Genomic DNA, 16,568 nt, shown 5'->3' with positions numbered 1-16,568 from the left:
AATGCCATTTTTTGATTTATTTATTACATTGCAGTATTATAAAGAAATAAGATGCATTTAAATGCAATTTTACTCATGTATTGTGAAATTAAATACATGCAGTAATTGCATTAGTTTCGAGTTTTGCAATTATTTTGTAATTGCATCTAAAATTCAGTTATTAAATTAATTATTGAAGGTTAACATCAAAATAAATCATATTAAGAGAGTTAAATGTAAAAATTGCAATCATATTAAGAGAATTCAAAGTATAAATTGCTGAAGTTTTTACATAAATAACTTTTAGAGTTGTGTAATTGTTATAATAATAAATTTTGTTAGAAATATCTTGCGAGAGGTACAATAAAAATTAGACACTTAGGTCTCAATGTATATTGCCTAATCTTCACCGAAACTAGAACTATCTTATATACCGTAAATCACTCTTATAATAAATGTAGAATTGATTTGTGCATGTAACTGAGTGACTGAAGCTAGACTTTGTTTGTCCAACAATATTTGAGAACTCTTTGACATAAGAGGTTCTTAGCAGATTTCTTCAAATCTTTTTTCAGACAGAGAATAACAAAAATCTAGACAAAACCGAAGAAAAAACCGATTATTAAACCGCGGAGATAATCGTTATTAATAAATCTAGTCATATTACTATCTCCTAATTTTGCACTAAGCTACCAGGGCCGCATACAAATGTAGTAGTAGTATGAAAACGAAAGTCATCACAATTTTAGCAGTGAAAGCGTTTGAATGGCAGATTTATCGATATGAAGAGACCAACTTTATGATCGCGTTGACATTTTGCTGCTTTGTATTGTACAAAGATCTATCTAAGAAACTACGCAAGTTAGATTGTATATTTACTACATGCATGGTCACGGTCATCTGACGTACAATTTTTCGCTTTTCGGTGTTACTTCAAAACTAATATAATTTTACGGAAATGTTTATAATCCGATCATATACAATACAAAATGTCTTGTGGATACCAGATCTATACGTTGTTTTGCGATTGCATTTTTTGTGTCCAATTTTATAACGTAGCTCGTTATGTCAAATTCAATTTCTAATCGAAGACAACTTTATAGGTATATCGGTTATAGAAATCCACCAATAACTACCTCTTTACCTAGTAATTAATACAATAGGTTTTTACAATAAAACATATACTTTTTAAGTTTAACCAACAAAAAAAAAAAAATAAGCAAAGGAATAGTTGAGTGACAACTTGCTGTTTATTTAGTCTTTCACAGCTACGTTCAAAATGTATAAATAAACACAATTTTTAACGCATGACTGCTTTATCTATTAGCTTTGCAAATAGCTGCTAAGTTATTTGTTTACTGAGATCTAGATAGACATTCTAAATTTGCATAGCCTAACAAAGAAAATGATAGTGATTTCTGTATTGATCGATCATGCAGCTGTCGTTCTTATGTATTACATTTTTTTTACACTTTTATTACATATTTTTTGTCTAGTTGTTGCACTTCTTAGACCCATGTTCACCGCCAATTTAGGTCTAAGATGAGCCTTAGTAGTCACAAAACCATTACTGTATCTAAGATTGAATATATGAACGAAGTAGCACTATTTGTTAACGTGTGTATAAGACAAAATTAAACTTTGTCTGAGCCTGTTCCTCAAGTGCGAATTTTCAAATAAAGTGCCCAACATTGAGATAGAGTTTTCAATTCCCAATTTTGCAGAGATGGCCACACGCTCAAGAAATAAACCCTTTAGCCTCCTCAAACCTATCTATAATAATACAGTTACAGCCTTTGTTTATCGTTTCACTGCTGGGCACAGGCCTCCTCTCACATGGAGAAGGATTGAGCGTTATCATCATCCTCCGAGCCTTATTCCCAACTATGTTGGGGTCGGCTTAAAGTCTAACCGGATTCAGCTGAGTACCGGTGCTTTACAAGAAGTGACTGCCTATCTGACCTCCTCAATCCAGTTACCCGGGCAACCCAATACCCCTTGGTTAAACTGGTGTCAGACTTAGTAGCTTCTGACTACCTGTAACGACTACCGAGGATGTTTAATGACAGCCGGGACCTACAGTTTAACGTGCCATCCGCACAGGAGGCAAGGATGCAATCCGCAATGATTGAACGTTATAAAAGTACATATTGTTATAATTGTTTATTGTTTGTTACAGTGCATGAGGATGCGAGCCGGTGTGTGGTGGAGCGTGGCGGCGCTGACGCTGCTCGCCGTCACCAGCGCCCTTAGACCCACTCAGGTATGTCTGACATGTTCATCACCATAACATGGTATACCGACATAGCCCAGGCCCTTTTTAATGGGCTGTGTGTGACCAAAATGCCGACTTCTACAAAGGATAAGCATTGCGATGCAATGCTGTCAGCCTCTTGGGTACGCTCTATGAGGGAGCATTTTTTTTGCTTTTAATGTAAATAATCTTAAATATCTTTGTTATCCAGTCTACTTAGACTTTTCATAAAATTGTTGCGATTGGCTTCCAGTGTAAACAGATGAGTACTCGTGTTTAACAGGAAGCTACATCCATAAAATAGAACTCCTTTGTATGGAAACATTATAACCTAGGATACATACACATAAATTGTAACATCAGTTATTCAAACATACTGGTTTTGGTCCAGTAAATAAATTAACAATACCTATGTATTTCCATAAAAATCTTCTTAGACATTAAGAACTCTGCCTAAAAATTTGCATAATTTCTTGAGAGCTTATGTTAATAGTTTTATAGGACTGGTTTTTTTAAACATATTATATTAGGCACTAGCTTTCTAGTTTACGTTAGTTTTGACACAGTCAGGACCTTTCTAATTAAGATTATGATCACGCGAATACACGTCAAAATTCTTACTTTCTTTCCAAAAACTTAATTTTGCTCTCTAGTACTCATTTTAATTTATGATGCGGTTTTTACTTACACAAAAAAATAACTGTTTATATTCAAAGCCTAGGTAAAACAAAAATATATAGTCTCCAAGTTAGTAAGTGAAACCTCAAGCTTCAAGCAGGTCATATCATATCGTAGTTTAAGTTATTAACAAACCACACTTAACTGTAGCTATTTGAGACAGGACGTTTTGAAAGCAATACCTGACTCAGCTAACTGTAATTAGCCAGAAAACTTGTTTAACTTGATCCTATCTTACCATACTTAACACTAACTTAACAACCATTTCGAAATGACAATAAAATTCTCAAAAAATCGATAAGGTTTTGATTGAATCAAAGGTAAAGTTAAGTTGTGTGTCAAGTTATAACAATTAAGCCGGTTACGCCACGCCTTCACTTATTCTATACATAAGTATAAGTAAGTTACACTTAAGTATAACTTAACAGTGTCGCGCTCGGTCAACTACCAAGGTTGATGGATATTGTTACTTGTATCGTTTATTTGCACCGCTGACTTTGTAGCGAATGTATTTTATTGAATTGCTAACTCTTTTCCTTGGTTCCACTTGTATTATGAAAATAACCAAGGAAGGATAGGAAGGTAATCCGTCTCCAAGGGAATAATTCATCTTTATAAAAAATATCACCAACTTGACCAATTTACAACTCCTTAAAATTAGTCTAACGTTATTCTAAGGTCTATTCAAGGAGTGTATTCGTCTCCAAAGACCAATTTTTATTTTCAACTTAATGTCACCAAAATTGACCAATTTTGTGAGATGACGTTACACAGATAATGAAAAAGATTGGGTGCGCATAACCCGAATAAAATTGGGATAAAGGAGAGTATGCTTTCTGAGTATTACAGAAATTGGTACAGTTAGACCGTGCTTCAAATGACAGACATACTTGCCAATTTATATTGATAGTTGTTGAGATTGACTTTTTGTATGACATTAATTTGGATATTTGATACGACGATATAAATTGTTATCTTAGATTTAATGCATGCACAATGATGTAATGACACTTGTCAGTTACTAAGTTACAACATTGTACAAGTAAATTAAATTAATCAATTTGTAATTAGAGTAGATGTTAAGTTTGCAACATATTAATGTTGTAAAATCTGCCAATAAAAAATTGTGGATGTATTTTTGACAATAGTAGGTATCTTATGAAACTTTTTCTTGTATGCCTTTAAGTACTTTGTTTATTTTATGCCATGGTTATTATGGTTCAAACCATAACCTATACAGCTTCCAATGGTCTCCAAATAGATAGTTCTATATATCTCGTGTGGCGAGGTTATCTAAGAATAATGTTATCCTAATAAAGATGATAATGAAATAAAGTTGTTAAGCTTTCTTTAAAAAACCTCACAGTATTTTGTGACCATATTTAAAGTTTTTGGTAATCACATCCAGGGACATCTTTCTATTTGAAAGTCGGTCAAAGAAGCTATAAGCTTCAATAGTAACATTATTCTAAGTCTAACTTACTTTACTTATAACGTAACAGTTGACTACCCGTCATTTGAACTGTTAACAAATCAGTTGGGCTAATAAACCGTTTCCGACTTGTATTCAAACTGACTGTTTTGAGTGAACCGATTGAAGATAATTTTGTTTGTATTATAACTGTAAAAACTTTTTTATATTTTAATTTTCCTTGTAAATGAAGTCATCCAATGTACAATAGGGTTGGTTATGTAACCTTAATAAACAGATTTATCCAAAAAATACAAAAACCCTTAAAATTGGGCTAGTTTAGTTATCTGGTAGTTTTAATGCTATCTACCTAGATGAAGGCTGCTTATAATTCCTGCTAGATATTGCTATCCATGATGAGTGAAAGCAAAAGCTATAGTTTATCTGTCAGTAATTTGTAGTAGATAAGTTCCTGATAGGCTATCAGAGACTTTATTAGAAACCGGTAAAATTGGCCATATGAATACATGCTTCAGCTTATAAAAATCACATAACATTATTTAACATGAATAAGCACAGCTTGTTAACAAAGTGTCAAGTTCAATATTTGTAACTGCAATTCCGCAAAGTCGGTGTTGTAATATAAACCGGGCTTAAGCCCAGTAAACGACAGCCACCGCGCCACTTACTCAAATAAATGAAATCTAAGGAAAACCAGTTCGGTTCGTTACTTTAATAATTATCTGTTTCTTGTGCGTATATGATATAGTAATACTGCTGAATTGATATGCGAACTTATCATTGTATAAGCTTGTATGTTGCAAAATATCGTCGGTGAATAGATTTTAGAGACTCGTTGCTTTTGGTATTAAGTCAGGAAAGTGGTGATTAATTCTTTGCATATGCAAAAAATCAATCTCAAAGAAAGGCATGTTCATTAAAGAAAGTACTTCTTACCGTTAAGTCAGTCAATAGTACCTCCATGTTGCCCAAGTGAGAAATAATTTTCCCGAATGAGTGAGAGGTGAAGCAATAGCCTGCACAATATAAAATAACATTTAAAGGTAGAGGTTTTGTATCGTGCCTATCCCTATACACAGTTACTAAGACTCTAGTATCTATATAATTACCTATCTTTTTACCACATGCCATACACTAATAACGCGTTTATAATACTTAACACCTCAACGCAGATTGCGTTAACAGACCAGTGAAATCATAATTTTCACTACAATGACATAATAATAAGTAATACCGATTAGCAGAGCCGCTCACCGTAAAACATCACGAATGAATTTAACCAGAGATCGCTCACCTTACTTCGCTTTCGCTTGCGAGCGTAGTCATATCTCGCTTCATGTAAATCATTTGTTTTAATTAGATCATTACGGTTTTTAGCACGCAATTTTCATGCTTCGCTTGTTAAGAGTGTGTTAAGTATGGAGATTGATTTTCAGTTGTTTTTGATAATAGTGTGACTTGATTATTAGGTAATTTATTTGGGGTAAATGAGCCAGCTGATACGGTTTACTAAATTATTTGAAGATATTATTATGTTATGCTTGTTATACAAAAATACATTGTATTTTTTTCAAGTGCATGTGTGCATCAAAGAAAAAAACATTTTGATTAATGTCAACTACAAATCAAGGAGATATAATACGTTATAATAATTACAGAAACATTCAATACATAAAAATAAATCTACAAATATTAATACAGCGGTCACTAACCTGTCACAGGAGAAAGTAACAAACTCTGCATTTGCAAAAAAAGAACAAAAAAACACATTGACTAAACATACATTGCGATTGCAAACTAAACGGAATTAAATAAATCGCATTCAGCTGCCGTTACGTCACGAACACTTACTTTCTTTAAGAAAATATACAGTTACAATCAATTCGATATACTATCACAACGTTATAATAATTTGTTTTTCTGTATGTACTGTGAAGCTACTGTTCTGGGACAAATGCTATGGAATTGGAATAGCATTGTTTTAATATTTTTGTTATTCATTCATTGCTATATATGATTGAATGAAGTAATCGTAATATATTGTTATCATTGGCCATATCATGGTTTATTTGCAAGCCAAATATTAACTTAGCGTATTTCCGTTTCAACCATTTTGCGAAGTATTTTTTGGTCCACAAAATAACATATAAGTGGTCTTTGTATTCAAGCTTTCCTTTGTAAATAACACATGTGCCTTTGTATCCAAAGAAAAGTTGAAACTTTGAAATCACAGACAGAAACTTCGAATGTCGGGTTCGAATCTATTTTTTATTATTTTACACTGACGAGACTATAAACGCACCCAAGTGTGAACAAAGCATAAAGCTTCACGAATATTTGCCTAGCAATATGCAGATGTAAACAAAGATAATATGGTTAATGCAGTGCAACGATCAATGCTGTATGTGAGGCATGCAACGAAACGCAATGCGAGTGAATAGCACTTTCAATAATAGCATGTAATAGTGCAACTTTAGTGTATGTAAGTGGGTACTATTTATCTCGAGGTAACTGACTAAAATATACTCCAAATGTATTAATTTTGGATAAAAAAAATTTTGATACACGTAGGTAGTATCTAGTAAGTAGGAATACTTAGTTTTTATTGTTTGGTTATCTTCACCACTTATTTATGAAGAATCTAAAAGTACCTAACTCATAGAATTAAAGTTATCTATCTAGCCTTTTCCCAAACATGTTGGGGTCGGCTGCCAGTCTAACCAGATGCAGTTGAGTTGACTAGTGTTTCAAATTGTCAAGTGTGTCAATAAGTTATCTACCTACCTGTTGACAACTACATAAAAGTTTTGAAATTAATTAATATGTCTGCGTCAGGATCCCTGTCACAACTCTCCGATCCTCTCGAAATACATAAAGAGAGTTGCTACCTAATAGCTACCAGCTACCATTAGTTGCTACCAATTGCTACCCTCGTGGTTTTCGCAAAAACTCATTTTTTTAATATCTTTTTATCCACGTAATCGATGTGGTCCAAAATTTAATTCTGGAGGGTAGCAATTAGGTAGCAACTCTGAGTGAAAAAAAAGTGACAGCCATCCTGATATCAGAATGGCTGTCACCTTTGGATGCGGAATATCTTCAAAACCACGGGTAGCAATTGGTAGCAACTAATGGTAGCCGGTAGCAATTAGGTAGCAACTTTCTATATGTATTTCAAGAGGATCGATGAGTTGTGACGACGGTCCTGACGCAGACATTTATATTATCCACATTAGATGACTATTTTCTATGAAATTTTAATGGCATCGTTAACACGAATAGTTCGACGTTAGTATGAAAACTTTTGAAACTGCACAAATTACTTTGAGAGTAAATTGAATAGCTATGAGCTATATAGTATATAAAGGATTATGCCGATTTATTATTATATTATGTAAATGTCATCAATGAGACTGTTGACATAAAATATGTTGTCCATTCAATTCGCTAGATTAAAATTCATGTTTTCTGATTCTGTACAATTTCATGACTGGGACAGTTATATCAATAATTATGATTGATACCAGGATAGCATCTCATAAAATACTTTGTAGTGCAGTAGACGAATGCGATAAAGCGATAGAGCAACCATTAACAGGATTTTCACTCTCTGCTTTGGTAAAAAGTATTGTTGCACAAAGACTTCTTACTTTTAAACACACAATAGTTACTTATTATCCACCGTTACAAAACTGTTCTCAAATCTTCGTTAGGGTCAATTCCCACTGAAAGAGCAGCGGCCGGCAGCGGCCGGCAGCGGCCGTAATTGCAAGGGATTGAGCGCGCGCGCGGCGGGCCGCGCGGCGCCGCACCGCGCCGCGCGGAAGAGAAGAAGTTACATTTTCCGTGCTCTTACGGCCGCTGCCGGCCGCTGCTCTTTCAGTGGGAATTGACCCTTAATAGCCTAAAATCAAAATCCCCACTTTGTAATACCCACAAAGGTGTTGAACACTAACCAATCCATTTGATACTCCTACAATTTACTGCTATTTTCGTTAATAGGCCCCACGGAACAACTACAGTACCTACGCCATTACTTTTAAATGCAGTAAGATTGCTTAGAGGACATCACGTATTTTAGTAATATCACTTCAGTTAAAATGATGGGCTGCTAAACGGTGGGTTTAATGGTTTATGATGGGATTGTGGACTTGTTAAGTATTGTGGTTTTAAGGTGGTCAAGATTAGAAGGGCTTTGGATAAATAGATCTTAGATAAAGATGATATGGAGTCTTCAAATTATAAACATGTTTGATAGTTGAGATATTCTAAACTTACCGTTACTGTTACAACTACTTCTCAAATCCGGATAACAAGTAGACTATGTCCTTGCTCAGGGTCTAGATTATCTAAATGCACATTTAAATCGTTTCAGTAGATTTTAAATGAAAGCCGGACAGAAAAAAGATACAGGATGGCTTTCGTATGGTGACACCAGCCCCAAGCACCGCTAATCCTTAATTATTTACTCTTTTCATTAACATATTCTCGTAAAAAAATCGTTAACGTGATACTATCTTCTCTTGAACTAGAAGAAGTGAACTTAAACAGCAGCAAAGTTCATCAAACTTTACACCTTCCTAACCCTGTGGAACAATAAAGTTATTCATACTAGTGTCAACAGCAGTAACTTCCATCATTGTTTCGCACGCTTCTTCAAGGTTTAGTCGTATGGTGTCTATTGTTTGTCTCACCATGAACTTAGGTTATGGTGTTTTACGTCACTGATATGATCTATGGCGTTTTATGGTCATTTTCAATAAAAATAAATGTATAACTTGGGAGATATTTTTGAAAAAAAAAAGCCATTAATATTGAGCTTTTGTAATTGGGTCATATTCAAAAAAATTGTATAAACGTCCAACAGAGTTATTCTTTTTTAAAGAATAGCTACTAGCTAATTACTCTTAAAACAGAATAAACATTTATTTCAGCATTATGAAAAACAAAAATAACGCCCCATAATCCTCAATGAATGATTAATTTTAAAAGAAAACTACAACGTAGAACATTTGTTTTCATATAAGCAATGCGTGTCCACATTCTTGGCGCGACATTTAGAAAACATTTTATTATTCAATATTAGTATTTTAACTGACAAATAATTGATTTCTTAGCAGAGCATTGTGGAACCTGAAGGAATTTGCTAAAATTATCATGAAATATAACACGCAGAATTCAGGAATAATTAATTAAAGCAAGTCTTGATTTCACTTCATTTCTGTTATTCCTGTCTGTTACATTAGTAATTTTAATATTTTTGTAGTAGTTATCAAAATTAATTTACCTAAAACATTAGCAACTGAACTGTCAAAAGAATCGACGAATCAAAACTGTTCGGTAATTTTGAGAAGCGCAACAAGCACGAAATATTGTGGTGCAGTGATTATTCGACAATTCAAAGTTACTTATTACTGTAAGACTTTTAAAGTATCGGTAAGTACTTTTACTGTTTTATAACTCAGCTTAGAATAAATGTATATTGACACTATCACTGTACTATACAAGTTTCGTATAAAGTAAGAATTAGCATTGAAAAAGAGATTTTTTTAGATTAGACACAAGCAATTTATTCATATCGGTTATCATATCGATTACTTTTTTCTGTGACGTAACAGATATGAACGGTTAAGGTTTGTTCACAGTGTACGTACCGAGATAAAAACGTATTTAATCAAACCTACCACTTTTCTTTTTATTTTATAATTTTATAAAGGTATCTTTACGAAAAGTCGACATGAACAGAGTAAATAAAAATCAATCCACTAATAAAATATAAAACTCGAAAATGTTTTCTATCGATATACATTTTTACAATCGATATTTGCAGGTAACATCATGTATTATAATGGGATAAGTTTGGGATAGTTACCTACCTACGAATGGCTTTAGTTCGGGTATAAGAATTGCTGTGGGGTTTGTTTTAGAATATTTAATATTTATGTATTAAGGTTTTCTTTTCTTCACAGGCAATATGCCACTAACACCAGGTGGACGACAGCGAAATTATAGAGAACAATTCGAATACTACTATCTACTTATTTTCTTTTAAAAGTACGTCGTTATATACTGACCCTAATAATTCGTCTCTGTTACTTTTCCGTTATAACAATATAGCTTTCCTATCTGTTTCATATCTGTTTTTTACAATTTTTTTGAAAACGACCCAATTATTAAATTTGGAGTGTCCCTAATTCCTTAGATCATTTTTAACTAACCCAGTACCTCGGTACATAGTTTTGTCATATTTTAGATGTGCGTTTAATTTTTTTGTGTTCGTTTTGACGAAATTTTTAATATTTCATTCAGCATAATTTATTCACATTCTCATAGTAACAAGTCAAGCAATCTTACATATTTACGGCTCAATACAATTTTCTTCAATAGAGTACTTTGTAGGAATTTTGAAACTTAGTACTTTACAAACCATAAAGAGTGATGGTACTGCATGGTGTGAAATCCTGTGGCCTCCATCAAAATAAATAAGTACCTAGTTACATAAATCGTGGGTTACCTTAACTTTATATCGGTTCTCAGTATGTATTTGTAAACTTTGAGTTAACTTTGGATTCCGGTAACACGTAAAATATTGTTATGGGCATTGCAGAATGGTTAATCTTGATGTAGAATTTCATTTATTGGCTATAATTTCGAAGTTAAATCGGCTGCAGCTTGATAGAGTAAAATGTCCTGTACAAGAGCCCAGATTTTGAAAAAAAAATTCAGAACTCAAAATCAGCACCCTTACACAATCTTAGTATGGATACGACAAAATACAATACAACATAGCAAAATAATAATTATGATTTAAACAATTTTTCCTTTAGACTGCACTAGACTAAAAAGCAACTTCCAATAAATATTATGCTCCAGTTGAACCAAATCGAAGCTAATATAATAACAACTGACATTGCCAGTAAAACCTTGGTAACACTATTTCGCGCCGTCATTCCGGCTTCTAAAGCAACGTAGATATCTATACGGCTATTTGTACATATACCTATGTATATTAGTATCATAATTTTACTCGAATGTGAGAACTAAGTGGTGTAGGTAAGTGTTTTCCGACACAAGGACGTAATATCGGTCTAAGCCTTTCGTTTTGTGAAGGTCAGCCGACGATTAGAAAAATTGCTCACATTTTATCTCATGTATTGCTTTAGCACGTAGGACTAGTCTGGCCTGCAGCATTACTTGTCGTGTTTCTGAAACACCATAATTTATGCACTATTGCAGGTTAAAACCACCATTTCTACGTGCTTGATAAGGGGCGAACTCGAATAGGTACTGTTATGATTTGACATTTAATCATAGCGTAAAGATAAAGATACCTATATTTATTTTGCAAATGTGGGTACAAAAATAAATGGTGTCATAAAATAAACAAGTTCTGCCATATTTTACCATTCGGCATGCAAACATTTACAAATTGTTGACATTACAAATTAAGCAATTAAATTATACAAATAAATAGCATTAACTAAAACTTGATGAGCTTTTGGGTTTCCTGTTCCTGTTCGGAAAGGTTCCAATTTTTTTGTTACCAGCCTTTTAACTAATAAATTAATTGATACGGTTTAATCGATAATCTCGAGTGGAATCATGAAACAATGCAATCTTTTCGTTGAACTAATGGCAAATGAGAGTTCCGACTTTTAAAAATACTATTCAATTAAACCTGCACTACATTGCATAATAGTCCAACTTTTTTGAACGGATACATCAGATATTATTGTTATTGTTTTATTATATTAGTGTTACAATCTGATAACAGACTCATAATATCATGAAGGCCGATACAGTTAACGTTGAGAAAGGAAATATAGTAGCAAGGTGAATGTGGATATCCTAATTTGTTTTGTCAAAGTTCCTGGTAGGCTACTTTAGGTCACCCGCTCACTAGAATGTCTGAGAATAATAACTAGCCTGTTTTTTTCGAAAAATAGTGTAGTCTTTGGAGTATGGATAACCAATCGATTCACTATATGTTGGTATGTATAGCTTCACTCACGTCCTGTAGAAACTACTTCGCACACCTGGATAAGAAGTAGCCAAAAGCCTTTTTTGACAAAAAAGCCATTTAACACTGACATAATTATGCAAATTGGTGCAGTGCTTCCGGAGATTAGCGCATTCAAATTAACAAATTCTTCAGGTTTGCAACATTACTTTAGATAGCTCACTTTTCAAAGGTAAAGCTTGTATCAAGTTTAATATTGTCGAAATATGCTTTCGCTACAGTAAATTTCCTTTTAAGTAATTATCAATTATTTCTAAGTTAGGTCCAACAGTATTGCCAAGACTTTGTTTGTACTTGATTAAGTTTTCAGGTTGTATCTTACTTACTGTCAAAGTTTATAATATAAAGTAATACTTAATATCTGAACTGACGTTAAATAAATACGCGTAGTGAAGCTATTGCAACAAGACGGTGTTCGTCCTTATGATAATACATACATATACCTGCCTAGATATTTAATGTATAAGAGTCACATAGCATCGCCTCTCTATTAGTTATCGATGTTTTTAACTGCTCAAACTTTTCTTTTGGTCGAAGTTCATATTTCAATGCTAATGTTTAGATCGCGATAAGACCTAGATAACAATCGAATATTCATTATTTTTCCACTTCACTTTCAGGTAATAATTTCATGTTTATAAACATGTTGTTTTTCGTAGATTTTGTGTCCCACGTGAAAACAGATCACCGACCAATTGCCACCTAAAACTCAGTTTTAAACCGGTACAATTTCCTGCGTTTACTTTTTATAAAGTTCAATACACACAACATTTACTATGCACATATAATCGCCTTTAAATCAAGTAAAACGTGAATAGCCAACTTGTTAGTACAAAAATAATTTTGTAATACGGAAGCCGCGCCTAAGTTTCACTACGATATATAATTATTGTATTTCCCTGATAATTTTCCGTGTGGAAAAATTGAGGGTACTGGTTAAGTTATTTTTTTAGGTATTAATGGAAACTACAAATTATTATTAGAAGGGAAATAGGAATGAATGTTTTGTTCCGGTAGCACTTTATGCCCGTTGAGTATTTTATCGGAACTAATAATTATTATATTTGATAGTGATACATGCATGAAGGATTTTATAACTATAGCTCACGTTAATAAAGAATATCAAATGTGTATTATTTTACTAGGTACTTATTTGAAACCAAAATATTTTAAAAAGTCATCAAGTCGGATCGTTTCGTTTATTGTAAGTTTTTCATTTAAGATTGACAATCCTTCGCTTTTTTTTTAACGACGTCTAAAATCATGAAATGACCCCTCCCGCTGTGGGTTAGCAGCGGTGAGGGAGTGTCAGACTCTTACTGACTAAAAACCGTCGTCTTCCGTCGTAGGCCTTGTTATTACCAGTGCCGCGGTAACTTTTTCGAACAATCCCGCAGCCCCGAACAATCCCGCAGCTCCTAACAATCCCGCAGCCCGATAATACACGAGCTTACATTACATCTTATGTAAAAAACAAACATCAATATGTAAATGAATCACTTATAAATATCAGTTAAACCCAATCAAGTTACACAAGTGTATCGCTGGTTACGAGAAAGTATCAATTTTGAGGTACTTAAACATTAAAGAGCCTTTCTCTAGCTTTCATATTGATAAATGTGCTCCTATTAAGTAATAAACGTTGAGTATCGAATTAGGGTGAGGCTCGAATGTGAGACTTCTTGTTAAAAGTCGTTAACCTTAACCGTTGAGTTGCTGGAACTTTCTGAATGATTTGGTATTGAAAATATTCATATTGTGTGAACATATAGTTGAATATTTAATTAAGTATGTATTTCTAACGAGAGTATAAGGTTTTTGATAATATATACTAAAGTTATACTTACTGATTATGATTAATTTTAATAGAGAAATAGTATTTTTACCCCCGTTTTCTATAAGAGACAACTAATTTGATTACGATTAAAAATGTCAAGATCTGAAAGAAAAAATGACATTGAAAATTTTCTGTCAGAGAAAAAAAACGGCCTGTAACAAAAATTAAAACATTGTAACCCAACCAATGACGTCACCATTTCGTAATGATTTGTTTCATAGATAGTTTATTTACTACACTTTAATGTTCGGTCAAGGTGACTTTAAGGTCGTAAGATAATGACTATTAGTGTTATGCACTTACTAAATGACAATTGTGACAGTGATAGAATCTGTGATTTCTACTTGATAATAGGAATAGGGATTGTAGGCTTATTTAGTGTGATATATCAGTCTTTAGTTATCTAATTAGTATTAATTTTGAACTAGATTTAAAAAACAATACCCATGGAGCTCTTTTGTAATATGTACTTATAGGGTTGTAGCATTTTTTCAGTAAATGGCTTAGTGGTAAGAATATGCAGTCTATGACCTCTCCTTCAGGACTATCACTACTAACTTCGTCGCTATCAGGATTGAGTGCGTTCCAGAGTATTCAAAAATTTGATTAAAATGAAAGTACAAAGCAATAGTTTTAATTTATGGCCAATTTATAAAGCTTCAACACATGGTTTTGATCGCAGCTAACACTAACATCACCAAACTAACCGCAGAAAGGAAAACGTCTCTATGTAACGTCTAGGAAGAGAACCCACAACCATATGCGAACAACCGCACTTATGCAACACAAATCATACTTAGAAAGTCAATTAATGCGATCAATTAAAACTAACTGTGTTAAATCACAGTTAGGTTTAAAGACTGCTTAAATCTTCATTAAAAATAATTATTTCTGTAGGTAAATAATATTTTGTGTAACGACTTAAACGTTAAACCACGTCCCGTAGTTTATTTGTATCCTAATTGAGCCGTGTTATGGCGATACTATACTTTGTCATCTATCATCTGCCTAGCCTTTTCCCAACAATATTAGGGTCCACTTCCTCTAACTGACCGGATAAAGCTGAGTACCAGAGCTTTACGATTCGCGACTGCCTGTCTGACCTCCTCAAGCCAGAGATATCTGTGTAACCCAATACCTACTCCTTTGTAAGACTGGTTGCCAAACTTTCTGGCTCCTGACTAGATGTTAAAATGGCAGCACACACTATACTTTGTGATAAATCTAAATTATTATGTAAACGAAATCTATCAAGCAATTTAACAGTGACAAACATCAAAACACACAAACTTTCACATTTGACATTAAAATTAAGTAACAGTTTAACGCTTTAATTACTTCGATAATGATCTCATTTAGTATTGTTTTGTAGTATCTTATTACTAATCTAAAAAATAATAATAGATAATGTAATAAATGGTGAATGGCTTCTTATGAAGATGTATTCGAAGCAATTGTTTCAGCATTGTTACAAGAACAGTCTAGTTTCGTGAAATCGTTTATGAAATTGCTGAGATTGAACAATTATTCATAAGTCTAGGTATAGATCTGTGTGGATTGCGAAATGAGGATAGGAATGTCCTTTCACTGTATAGAGATATTTTTAGATTTCTTGCAATTGCTGATTTCGTCAGCATTGAGAGTTTAGTATTAAAATGAGGGCTTTGGTTGCACTTTTTACATGTTGATATGGTATCATCATAAATGCGTCATCGCGTTCAGCATATTGTGGTCAGCGAGAATCGGATTGTTCTATAAAGTAATTCGATTTAATCATCACATTTTGGTTTTTATATAACTTAAAAAAATTTAAGTCTTTTTTATATTATTATTTTTTATTGCACTCTTAGCATAAATACACAAAGAATACATATGTTTTTTAATTTTTACTGCAAGTGCACTTTGGTTCAAAATTAATAATCAAAAGTTTTGGCAAACACTTTTAAAAATAATTTATCCTAAAGCTCACATAAAGTAGACAAAATTACTCAATATACACAGATAGCAAACGGCTCCGCCTAATTAGGTGCTAAATTGCTCAACAAATAATAAATCTCAGTAAATTTAATAAATCGTAACTTTAATTGCTAATTCCTGACATAAGAAGGTCGATAACTCACTTAATATAGCATACAAAACAACCAGTTTAATATTCTAGTTTACATGGTTTAGTGATCTCAAGAATGCGCTCTTCATATGCTTAGCTGTTCATGAGAAATGAAAGTAAAAACTTACTGTTAGAAGGTAAAGATGAAGTGTCTCCTTGATATGTCAAAATAACATCTTATATCTAAATGTGGAATGTACCTCTACTTACAATGTCTATCTTACTGTTTTCTTTGTTCATGACAATCTCAGAAACTACGAA

General features: G+C 33.1%; 1 protein-coding gene across 5 annotated transcripts in view; it reads left to right on the top strand.

Annotated features, from left to right (window-relative positions):
• The window catches only part of LOC124632406 (mucin-5AC-like), a 125,715-nt gene that overhangs the window by 19,042 nt on the left and 90,105 nt on the right, over positions 1 to 16,568 (top strand). For all 5 annotated transcript variants that reach the window (XM_047167237.1, XM_047167234.1, XM_047167238.1 and 2 more), the window contains exon 3: positions 2,159 to 2,242. In XM_047167237.1, coding sequence (XP_047023193.1) covers positions 2,162 to 2,242 — 81 coding nt within the window. In that variant the 5' untranslated portion in view covers positions 2,159 to 2,161. The remainder of the gene's footprint in view (positions 1 to 2,158; positions 2,243 to 16,568) is intronic.

This window comes from Helicoverpa zea, chromosome 8 (assembly GCF_022581195.2).
Source record: "Helicoverpa zea isolate HzStark_Cry1AcR chromosome 8, ilHelZeax1.1, whole genome shotgun sequence".
NCBI lineage: Eukaryota > Metazoa > Arthropoda > Insecta > Lepidoptera > Noctuidae > Helicoverpa > Helicoverpa zea.
Note: the sequence above shows the minus strand (reverse complement) of the source record. Positions and strands in the feature narration are given on the sequence as shown.